This window comes from Cannabis sativa, chromosome 7, assembly GCF_029168945.1.
Source record: "Cannabis sativa cultivar Pink pepper isolate KNU-18-1 chromosome 7, ASM2916894v1, whole genome shotgun sequence".
NCBI classification, from domain to species: Eukaryota; Viridiplantae; Streptophyta; class Magnoliopsida; order Rosales; family Cannabaceae; genus Cannabis; species Cannabis sativa.
In genome coordinates this window covers 11,630,788-11,643,338 of record NC_083607.1, presented here as the reverse complement: position 1 = coordinate 11,643,338, position 12,551 = coordinate 11,630,788, and the positions used below count along the sequence as shown (strand labels likewise).

Below are 12,551 nucleotides of genomic sequence, written 5' to 3'. Positions count from 1 at the left end.
GGTTTCTATAACTATTGCCTATACGACCGTCGTAAAACGGGCATAATAGGTGACGGTTCAAAACCGTCGCCATTGTGGGTTTCCCGACGGTTTAAAACCGTCGCCTATAATTGGATATAGGCGACGGTTTATAACCCTGCCCTATACTATAGGTGATGATTTAAAACCGTTGCCTATAGTATAGGCCACAGTTTAAACCGTCGCCTATAGTATAGGGCAAGGTCATAAACCGTCGCCCATATCTAGTTATAGGCGACGATTTTAAACCGTCGAGAATGTAAAAAAAATAAAAAAAAAATACACATTTTTCTGCCATTAATGGCAGAAAAATCTCTATTTTCCCCCAATTTTTTCCTCCATTAGCTTCATAATTTTACCTAAATTAAAATAAAACAACTAATTAATTTTGTTACAATAACAACTAACTTTAAAACACATTAAATTTATACAATAACAAAATAAATATACATAATAAATAAAAAAAGTATATAAATAAATAAATGTATTTATACCGAGCTCGGAGAGAGAGAAAGAGACGGACGGGAGGTGGTGGTGGTCCGACATATGAGACGAAGATGAGAGGGACACCGACGGGAGGTGGTGGTGGCGCGACTTATGCGACGAAGAGTAGAGTGAGACCGACGGGAGGAGGGATGGGTGGAGATCGATGGACGAGAGAGACTAGAAGAAAGGGAGATCGAGAGAGGGAGGAAGACGGTGAGAGAAGAGGGCGATGGTGCGGAGGCGTGGCTGGGGTTTTTGAGAGTTAAGATTTTCGTTTTAGGGTGTGGGAAATAGAGAAGAAATAGGTGGGCATGTGGGAAATAGAAAAAAAGTAGGTGGGCATGTGGGAAATGTGGCAAAAAGTAGGTGATGATTTTTTAATGGACCCTTAAACTGTCGCCTATACTATAGGCGACGGTTTTAAATAGTCGCCCATAGTATAGGGGACGGTTTTAAACCGTCGCCTATAAGGGTCCATTAAAAAATTGCATTTTATTAAAAAAAATGTCGCCTATTTTGTTTACTACGATTTTAAACCGCCGGGAACACTAAATTTTTCTCGACGGTTTTAAATAGTTACTTAATTTTTTTAGCGACGGTCCCCGAAAAAAATCGTTTTTAGGACCGTCATGAATTCTGATATTTGTAGTAGTGTAGAATCTATTGCCCAAGTTAACCTAGGTGATGGGCCTAGCGCCCATATTGACATTTTGTCAACCTCCTCCATTTCCAATCAATTTTTCTAAGAAATCTTCTGGGTATATTCTCCGTTTTCACAAATAAGAAAGATACAAGTGTTTTCGGGAATCAAACATAACCATCTAGTGGCAAAAAGCTAGACCCAGTGCCTAGGTTAACACTTACATTTTGTCAACCTGGGCTATTTCTAGCCATTCTGCTCAAAAACATTTCTGGGCATCTTTTTTATTTTTAGAAATAACAAAGATACAAGTGTTCTTGGGGAGCCAAAATAGGGCACTAGCCCCCAAATTGACATGGACATTAGGCCCCGCGCCTAGGTTGATGTGCAACTTGGTTTGTATGTTTTTCGCTCCTTAAACACAAATTCTACTATGAGCATTCTTCTTATTATTGTTAGAAATGAGGTAGGAGACCTTGCTTTCAATCTCAAATGTCGTAGAAGTATCAAAATGAGCCTCGAGAAGTCACCCGAGAAGCACCCAGCGCCTAGGCTGATAGATAGCCTTGTGGATTGGGTTCTAGTTATTAGAATCTAAATTTGTCTTGACCATCCAACTATTTTTTTTTGTATAAGACGAGAGCTAATACTTGTGATAGGAAAAATTCATACTTTGGTGTTTCACCCTTTAACAAGGTGGAATATTTGCAAAATTGGGGAGTTTTGAGTATCCCCGATTTTACCAAAAAGCCACGTCTCCGAGAACTGGTAAACAACTTCACCAAAGTGAAGAGAATAATTAAGTGATGTTAACAAATCACTTAAGTATCATAAAAAAACAAGTCCATGACATTTTTCCACTTACTCAACATCTTGATTAATGGCAAGATGTCAACTTGGGTGTTGGATGTTAACCTTGGAGCTGGGTGCTAAAGATCCTTAAGTTAAACAGCCATAACTCCCTCAATATTTATACGATTGATGCAATTCAACATGAATTTTAAATCTCTTTCAAATCTCATTCAAGTCATGTCTCACACCCATATTGCAATTCTAAATATTTCATGTTCAAATTTTGCCCCAATACAATGCAATTTTTTGACAGATTCTCCAAAAATAATCCAATGAACGAGATTCAAACTACAAAAATTGTTGATTTTATCAAAAGTCAATATTTCACCATTAGATAATCATCAATGGCCAAGATTAGTCAAAAGTTAATTTTCACATTTTTTTATTATTTTACTAATATTTTAATAGCACTCCCTTCCCTATAAAAGGAGAGCTCTTCTAGCTCATTTTTTCACATTCTTCTAACTCCCCATAAGGTTAGAGAATCTCTCTCTACACTCTCTCTCTAAAAATTAGAGCTTTTGCCTTGGTCAGTTTCTTATAATTCTCTTGAGCAATAAAAATTGAAAGTAGATGTATGTCCATTATCGCCGCGACATGAGGAGTGAACTACTATAAATTGTTTGTTTCTCTCCATTTATTACTAAAAATTATTTTTCCTCTCACCAATCAAGCGAACGAATATTGGCCAAATTTTTGTGTCAACACATACACTCTTAAAATTATGTGACTAAGTCACTAAAGTTAGCGAGATAAGTGAGTATTTTAGGTTCATAAATAGATTCAATAACAATCATACGAGCTTCGTTGTTATATGAAAAATAACTTAAAACTTATATTGATGAATAAAATGGGAAATTGTGCCTAAGTACATCAAGTTGGGCACACATGCCTAAAAGAAAACAAACTTTGTTGGTGGGATTGTCCCATAGCTTAAGTAGTTGTTGAAAAGCAACTTTACTGCTAGTACCATCAGAGGTGTACTTTGTTCCAATAGCGAGGCCCTAGTACCAAGTTCATGTTGGAATCATACCGTGGAAACATATATGTTCTAGGGGGAATTGCCTCTACTGCTTCGTAAGGTCCTTTCAATTTAAGAGCAAACTCAAGAAGGTTGGACTTATGCCCACCATGTCTTCATGTCACTATGTAAAGATGTCTTGGTTCGAGAAGATACTTAACGCGGAAAATGTTGGCCTTATTGACCTTGGTAATGCTTGATAGCCTGGCCAAAGCATTCGCAATTGCATTATCTTCCCTTTCTAATTTTAAACCAGCGATGAGTTCTTCATCTTCTGCTTTATTATTTGGAAGTGGTGAATCTTAAGTGGATAGCGATATGAATGTACTTCCCTTCAAGAGTGGTCAAGGTAAGACAAGCTCCTTAGAATTGTTCAATAGAAGAGCCACCAATGTGAAGCTTCCAAGTATCCTTTGGATGCTCTTTCTCTTGCCTCTTCTCTGATCCTAATATATATGGTTCAAGTAAGCTACTCAAGTCAGTACTTTGGGTGATACCTTATGGTCATGGGTTCGTGCCTTACCTGCTCAGTACTATTCTGAGTCAATTATTGTCATTAGAGTTATTAACATCATTACTATTGTTGGCACTCTTCCCATTTTTTGAGCCATTATTTTTATTACCCTTTCAACTTGGGAGCCTTGATCTCTAAAACTCGCTCCATTCTTGAAGTTTTGGCACGGTCAAGGCCATTGGTATTCTGTTCAGCCTCTTCTGACTTAATAAATTTGTTAGCTCTATCGAGGAAGGCTTTCTAGGAGTGGGTCAGGTCTCTCCCTATGTCTATCCATAGTCAACCTCCCATAGTGATGCCCCCATGACCACGGCTAGCTTTTCATCGTCACTTACAGTTTTTACTTTTGATGCTTCTTACATGTAGCGCTAAATATAGTATTGGAGTGGCTTATTTGGCCTTTGTTTAATGGCCACTAAGTCAGCCAATTTTGTGGGTATTTGTTGATCAAAAGAGAATTTATAGAATAGTTAAACAAGCTCATCCTAGGAAGTGATCCTCCCTCGAGCTAATTTGGAGATCCATTCTTGTGTCATGTTTGTCAAGGTCGCGAGGAAGACACGATATCTGAGGTCCTCCTTTATTCCTTAGAGATCCATCTGAATCTTGAAGTTCTCAACATGGGTGAGGGGATCTTCTTTACCCGTGTACATCTCGTAGGCCAGCATGTTGAACTTGGTTGGGATTGGAAGGTCATTGATTCTTTGTGAGAAGGAAGACTCTCTCCTTTTGTCTAACTTTAAGTGTGTTGGTTTTGGTGCGGTAAGGTCCCTAACAAAGCGGGTTAGCACGTCTAACTATGGTTGGATAACCATATCTATAACGACTTGTGGTTGGACGCTGCTAAAGCCTTCGTTGACCTGATCTTCTCAAATCGTCTCATGCAGAGCTACGTGATTTAAGCCTCGATTGTCCCTAATTTCCTAATTTGCCTAATTTCTTATAATGGTATTCCAAAGATCTTCAACCCCTTAGGCTCCCATTTGGTTAAAGACTAATCTTGGCCTTTGGTAGCAGCCTCTCCTACCATTATTATTTTGGTTGTTAGCATTACTCTTAGCTTTATCTTCTTCATGGCCATCAGGGTAGTTAGGAAAATATTAACTAGTGACTTCGAGGTCTTCCCTTCTAGTTTTTGGTTGATTATTCCTTGGTTGCCAAACTCGGTGCTGGCTGGCCTTCGTTTGTTCCCATGTTGGCTAACACTGTTTTTACTAGGGTTTCCTCCTCCGTTCAGCCTCATCAAAACATTATGATTGTTTTCTCTTCCCATATGGTGCTTTGAAAGGACTTGGTCATCTATAGAGAGTGGAAAGTTGTTGTTATTGTTGCCAGGGTCTCTATTAGAATGATGACTCCTTACATGCATGTTCCCTATCTTTAAGACAGTGGTATGGTTCATAGACCACCCTTTGTTGTTGGTCCCTAGGGATAGGCAGCTCCTTGCTATTGATCTGTTGGTCATTGGGCTTGTTGGTTGATGGCACGAGTGCCTAAACCTTTGTTGTCTTGCTTGCATAACTCCAGATCAAGTCAGCCACTTCCCAAGTATGTAGATTCATAGTTTATTGACACCTTCTCATCTCTTGAGCATGTTCATCCAACAAAGATTGGAGTTCTCTCCTTTTTTTGCCAAGACTCTCAAGAAGAGTCGCTTGAGCCTAGGCTTTGTATTGGTGCACAGTTTGAACATGGTCCTTGCACTTAGCCAATTGCATCCCTCAACTGATCGATATTAGGATTTATCTCTTGAATATACATATAGGGCTCGTTACGTCTTGGCCTAAAGGCGCCAATACCCCTAAGGCATTGGAATGACTTGTGCCTTCATCAGTCAAAATGAAAATATCTTGTATTGTCCCTATAGATTGCACCACCAATTGTGCCTGTGCCCATGGTGGGAGCTGTGGCTGTACACCAAGCTATAGTTTTCCCATCAGCTTTAGTTTGGGCGATGGTATGCCCAATGGTGGTGTTTCCTCCACTACTAGGATGTGGCAGTTGCTCGCCACAGTTTCCAGGAAAGTTGCTCACCAATAGGACTTGGTGGGCATTGTCAACACCCTCGTCAGGTCATTCTTCAGATGATCGTCTGGTAAACACCGTTGTTTTGGGTAAGAGCTTCGAGATATTGGCTTAAGCTGTCAATGAAATCACCAAACTAAAATGTTGACTAGTTTTTTCGCCAATCGACACAGAGTCGTAATTAATGAGAATAAAACAAAAACATGTAATAAATGTTAATAAAGAACACCATAATTTAAAAAGGTTCTGCCCCAAGTGTTGGTAATAGCCTACTCCCCTTGTATTTTATTAATCTGAGTTGCAACAAGAAGTTAAAATCGCAGAGTTTTGGCTTGTGAATAATGGATTTTTGATCCCCTCTCTAGGTCAAGTATGACCCCTTATATAGGGAGAAGGATGATGCACTTCGCTTCAGGAGGCACATCCTAAGGTTCAGTTGAATCCCAACTACATGAGAGAATATCTCAACTATTATTTTTGATTCTCGGAATGTATTAAGACCCGATTATTTTGGTGATATACAACTATTTTTGTGGATTTGTAACCACTTTTGAGCTTTGAGTGGGATTGGACATTGTGAGCGTGTGTCCTTATCAGGTGTTGGGAAAATAATCAACTAGGCAAATGTCTGTATGGGACTTGACAAGGTCCGCCCTAGGGGGACACTCAGCCTAGGTTGACCCCTAGAGGGACACTCAGCCTTGTGTCATACCCTCGGGACATACACCTTTGCTTCTTACTTTGATCAAATTCTAGGACTCGACGGTCTTTTTCATGTGTTACTTTGACACTTGTAGTTGTATGGAGATTGAACCATAGGCATAAACAGATGTTGAGTACACGGGACGATCCTTGGGGCCCTGAGCAAATAGACCATCACCCCTTATCCAAGTGGGGATTAGATTTGGTACCAAAGTTGTAGGAGGATGGGTCCAACACCCCTTTGGTGACGGAGGACTCGACTTAAGCTGACCCTTAGGGGGTACTCGTCTTAAACCGACCCCTAAAGGGATACTCAACCTAGGCCAACCTCTAATGGGGGGGGGGGTGAATATGGACCTTGAGCAAGTAAATCACAAACGATGTGCAAGTGGAGACAAGGCATTGTACTACAGTTGTATGAGGACGAGATGGGAGCCAACACCTCTCGTTAAGGGTGGACTGAGCCTCGGCCGACCATTAGTGGGGGACTCAGGCTAGGGGACTCCGCCTAAGCTGATCACTAGGGGGGTACTCGACCTAGGCTAATCCATAAAGGGGTGAGTGTGTCCTAGTCCATTTTCGAGGACCCTTCATAGTAAAGGTTCACCTTTGGTGTATAAGGGTTGTACCTTTTGCACTTTAGTAGTTATCCTTTGTCTAAGGAAATCTTATATCTTCGTCACCGTTTTATCTCTTCTAACCTTATATCACATGTCATCATTTTAGCTACATCACTCTTACCAAAATATGGGAAAATAGTTTATTTTCGAGTTCATGCTACTTCAAAGTAATAAAACTTTTAATTAAATATATCAAAAAAATTGATATAAACAGAAAAAAAAAAAAAAAAACTATATCATCATACCCCTACTTAGTGGCAAACCCATTAATGACAAGGGCGGGCTATATAGCCTATGCTATTTTTTTTTTTCACTTCATCATATTTAACAAAAAACCTAAAAAAATAATGGGAAATTGCTTCATATATTATTTTTTTAATTTTTTTTTTAAATTTACGGTTTGAGTTTCTAAAGTAGTTGCAGCACTAGTTGCAATATTATATTCAATATGTATAACATTTAGCTCAAAGTAAATTAATTTAATATTTCGGCCCCCTTATTCAATTCTTTATTCCGCCACCAACCGTACTCATTATTAAAAATATTTGGAACTCCTATTTATTTTTTGAAAATATAGATTAATTAATTAGCTAGTTCTTATTTAACAAAATAAAAAATTAGATGGACCTTTTGTACAAATATCTAATGATCAATGTAAATGATTTTTTTTTTTTTTTTTTTTACAAAAAAAGATTGGGAGACTGTATTCAAGTTTGAGACCTCTTTTTTTGTGAGAAAACATGTAATATCATATCATGCCTATGACCACATCAATGTTAATACTAAAATATTTGAAGTACATATTCTCTCTTTCTATTTTTTTTTTTTTTTTTGATGAAATCACATATTCTCTCTTTCTAAAAGAAAAAAAAAATGTTATTTTTTGTCAATAAAACCCTATCCAATGATTTTTCATTTCTTTCCTAATAAAGACTCATAACACTGTAATGTAGGAGCCTGGTGATAAAGAAGGAATTTTGGGTGAATTAGTTGATCGAAACCCAATAAAACGAAAAGCAGAGCCTAGTGATATTTCATCGGTTGTGGCTTTTCTTTGTTTCTCTGCTGCATCTTATGTGACAGGCCAAGTTATTTACGTTGATGGTGGATTTACTGTGAGTGGCTTCCCAAACCCATCTCCAGATCATGATGAGGACTAGAACTAGAAGATTATATATACATAAATATGCAGTGTGTGGATGCAACTCTCTACCTCAAATAAATTAGTTCGGTGTCTTTTATTGGTCGATACTTATATAAATATGAAGAATAATTAATAATATCTATGAAACTATGTTACACTTGCACGTGCGCACAATATTATCGTTTTTTATGGGATTTGCACGCTAGAGCATCTTTAACGAGCTCATTAAATTTGATGTTACACTACTAATAAATTGTGTGTGAAAAACTATATTTATTCCAATTAGGACTACAAAAATTGTATTAAAAAAATATTTCTTATTATTATATTTGTTGGATTAAAATTTTATTGTGGGTACATATGTATAATGTATATGTTATTATAAAGTGTGATATAAAATTAAGTGACCAATTATGTTATCAAAAGGGTATTAAATTATCATAGAAATAATGTAAATACCACAAGTTAATTTATAATTTGTTGAGGGGCCAAATTATAAATACTAAAAACTCATTATATAATGAGCCTATAAATAGGTAGTGGTACCCAAGACACTAAGAGTTTCTGTATTCTCTCCTTCCCCATCAGAGAAAATACCTAAGAAAATAGTGTATTCTCTTAAGATCAAAACCTTTTCTGAAATCTCCAACAATGGCTTTAGGTTAGTGCTTCCGCTCATCTTTTATCATCATCGTCTTCTTTAATTAAGCAAAGGTTATATAAATTTATGATTCAGGATTTTCTATATTAAAGCACTTTTAGGAATATATTTAGATCTTTGATATTTATATTTCTTGAGTGTTTTATAAATCTTAACAAGTGGTATTAGATTCACTTTTACTGAATTGATTGAAAATTTGATGATTTTATTGTTCATGAAATTTGGAGATTTTAAAAAAAATTAAGTTTTTGATTTTTCTTTTTTGAATAATACTGCTGCCGCATTTTTTTTTAGATACAATCATATATATATATATATATATTTCTTTTGAATGGGTTGATGGGAATATACCTATGTGTATATATATTGTATTTTTGGTGGACTTTGATCGGTGTTAATTGTCACAGAGTTGATTTGCATCACACAATGATCAATCTATAATATATATCTTAATGCGTGGTCTAGAGACGAAACATGTAGAGAAGTAATCGAACAAGCTTGGGCCATCGAACTCCGCGACTCCAGAAGTTGCCAATTGGTTGCCCGCTTGGACAATACCCGAAGATGCTTGTCGAAGTGGAATAAAACTCATTTTGGCATGTGTGAAGAGAAGTTGAGGATTCTCAATAATCTTCTGATTGAGATTCAAGGTCGTGTTCCGTCTGAAGTAAATTTGAAGTTGGAAACTGATATTGTTCTTGAAATTGATGAGGTTGAGGCAAGGCAAGCGGATATCTGGAAGTAAAAATCTCGTGAGCTTTGGTATCGCCATGGAGACCGGAACTCGAAGTTCTTCCATGCTGCCATGGGATCAAGAGGAAACACAATTTTATTTCTGCAGTGTGTGTGGATGGTAATTCCTGGCTCGAAGGAAAGCAACCCATTAGAAATCATTTTCGTTCTAATTTCATGTCTCTGCTTACTTCGACATCCCCTACTACCCATAATCTTTATGGCCTGATCTCTTCGGGTGTTTTAGCAGAGGCTAATCAAGTTTTGATCAGGAAACCTACGGAGAAAGAGATCAAGGAGGTGGTCTGGGCAATGCCTCCCCTTAAAGCCCCAGGTCCTGATGGGATGCCCGACAATTTTTTTATAGATCACTGGGATACGGTGGGAAAAGATGTTGTGGCCGCGGTGACTCATTTCTTCGAGATTGGAGAGTTTGCCAAAGAAATTAATTAGACTTTTGTAGTCTTGATCCCGAAGAAAACAGGTGCCAATTGTTTTGATTATTTTCGACCCATAAGTTTGTGCAATTTTACTTATAAGATCATTTCTAAGTTGTTGGCGAATCAGCTGCGCCCCCTCCTTAAAGATTTAATCTCTCCGTTCCAATCCGCTTTTGTGCCGGGAAGATGGATTGCTGAGAATAGTATTATGGCGAATGAGGTCTTGGACTCCTTCAAAAAACTCAATGGCCCCGAGGGGTACGTTGGATTGAAGCTTGATATGTCAAAAGCTTATGATCGAATAGAATGGAGTTTTTTGGAGTGTACTTTGGAGACCTATGGCTTCGATGCCAGATTCATTGGAATGGTTATGCATTGTGTTAGATCGGTCTCTCTTTCGATCCTGCTAAATGGGGGCCCTTTGAAACAATTTAAGTCGAACTGTGGCCCCCGACAAGGAGACCCCATCTCGCCTTACTTCTTCATTTTATGCAGCGAGGTGTTCTCTCGGATGCTCCTTGTGAAGGAAGTCGAGGGTCTGATTACTGGCTTTAAGGTGAGCAGTCGGAGCCCTTCAATCACTCACCTTATGTATGCTGACGATACTATCATTTTTTGTATGGCTAATATTGAGGATGTGGGAGCCGTTCTCGAGTGTATCAATGAGTATGGGTCGTGGACGGGGCAACGGCTAAATGTGCAGAAATCTGCCTATATTGTTTTGGTATCACGGCCCGTGATACTCAATTGGAGATTGTGGATGGCTTGGGTTTCGCAAGTTGGGGACTGAGGATAAATTTTTGGGTAACCCGATTCTTTGGACAAAGAGTAAGGTGAAGGATTTCAAGTTCTTAAAGGAGAAGATCGTATCGAAGAGCTACCCTTATTAGAACTGTGGCCCAGAGCGTCCCTCTTTACTCGATGTCTTCTTTTCTTCTCCCTAAGGTTCTATGTAGAGAACTTGATCAAGTGATTCGTAAATTCTGGTGGATAGGAGAAGGAGATAAAGATCGTTATCTCACCCTTGTGGAGTGGGATGCTTTGTGTCTACCGGTGGACCAGGGGGTCTTAATTTCAAAAAATGTGGATTCTTGGTTGCATTTGTTCTGTCATTGTCCGTTGGCCAAGGCCACCTGGTATGGTAGTCAATGGGCGATTCGTTGTGAGCATTTGAACTTTTCCTGTCTTAGAGATTTTCTTCTGTGGCTGCTTGATCCAGGTTTCTTAGGGAGTGCAAGCAAGGAGGATAGAGAGGCTTTTTCCAAGTTTGGTATCTGTTTGTGTGATGAACTTTGGAATGCCAGGAACCGTGCCTACCATGATCAGGTGTTCCCGTCGTGTATGGGAGTTTTAGCAAGGGTTAACTCTGCTTGTTCGACAATGGTGGGGGCCTGGGAAGCTCCGGCTTTGTCCCACTCTGAGGTCGGTTGGGAGAATGGTATGGATTGGATCAATGGTAGAAGTGTATATATTATATTACTCTATAAAGTAGTGTATATTGGTCTGACTAGTAGAATTAATAAAAATTTTGTATATTAAAATAGATTATGTTGTTGTATTATTTTCAAGTAATAGTTTTAATAACATGCACAGGAGCAATTAATCAAATGACAAAGAATTTGGCATGTGAATGGGTGAAGGACAACATTCGTGTAAACACAGTTGCTCGAGGGCTTACTAGAACCTCAATGTTAGAGAATTATTCGGTCGAAATTTACTGTCTTCCTTTTTTTTTATATATAATTTTAAGTAATTTGCGGCATAAATATTAAAGTTTAACTTACAAATAAATACTTAAATTTAATTTTTTATAGTAATAATAATTTGAAAATTTTCGTAGGTACTTAGTTCTTAAATTGTAAGTATATTGCCACATGATAATTCCTGATTGTTCAAAGTTAGTAAATTTTTATTTTTTTTAAAAAATTAATTAAAATAAACTAATAAGAAAATGACACGTAGATAATAACTAAACATTTATACCTATATAGTTCTAAAAAATATAACTTAAATATTATTATCGCGAAAAGTTAATGTCATTGTGATATTTGGTGTAATTTGGTACACATATTTTACTCTTTTTAAAATAGTAAATATGAGCTAATTAAATATTCAATTTGGTAATGAAATTATTATTTTTAAGAAATGTGACAATTAGTTTGTAATTTAAAGTTCTTAAAAGTTTGATTTGTTATTGGATAGTAATAGAGTTATTAATAAAATGAATGTTGAGAATCATGGGAGTCCATCCTAAAACTAATTGGCAATGAGTGGAGTAGTCCATGTTCTTATATATGACTCAATTCTCTACCATTTATTCCATGTGGGACAATGTCCACAATATTTTCTCTCAAGATAATGGCTATGGTCATTATCTGTATATATAAGTGCGGATCAGATAGGATCACTTGCCCGCAAGGGATATGACTCTGATACCATGTTGAGAATCATGGGAGTCCATCCCAAAACTAATTGGCAATGAGTGGAGTAGTCCATGTTCTTATATATGACTCAATTCTCTACCATTTATTCCATGTGGGACAATGTCCACAAAATGTCTACAATATTTCCCCTCAAGATGATGGCTATGGTCATTATCTGTACATATAAGTGTGGATCGGATAGGATCACTTGCTCGCAAGGGATATGGCTCTGATACCGTGTTGAGAATCATGGGAGTCTATCCTAAAACTAAT

The 12,551-nt window shown here is 37.6% G+C and overlaps 1 protein-coding gene across 1 annotated transcript in view; it reads left to right on the top strand.

Moving 5' to 3' along the window:
• The window catches only part of LOC133028911 (tropinone reductase homolog At5g06060-like), a 41,282-nt gene extending 32,912 nt beyond the window's left edge, over positions 1-8,370 (top strand). The window contains exon 5 of the mRNA XM_030624929.2: positions 7,832-8,370. Coding sequence (XP_030480789.1) covers positions 7,832-8,038 — 207 coding nt within the window. The 3' untranslated portion in view covers positions 8,039-8,370. The remainder of the gene's footprint in view (positions 1-7,831) is intronic.
• Positions 8,371-12,551: the final 4,181 nt, after the last annotated feature.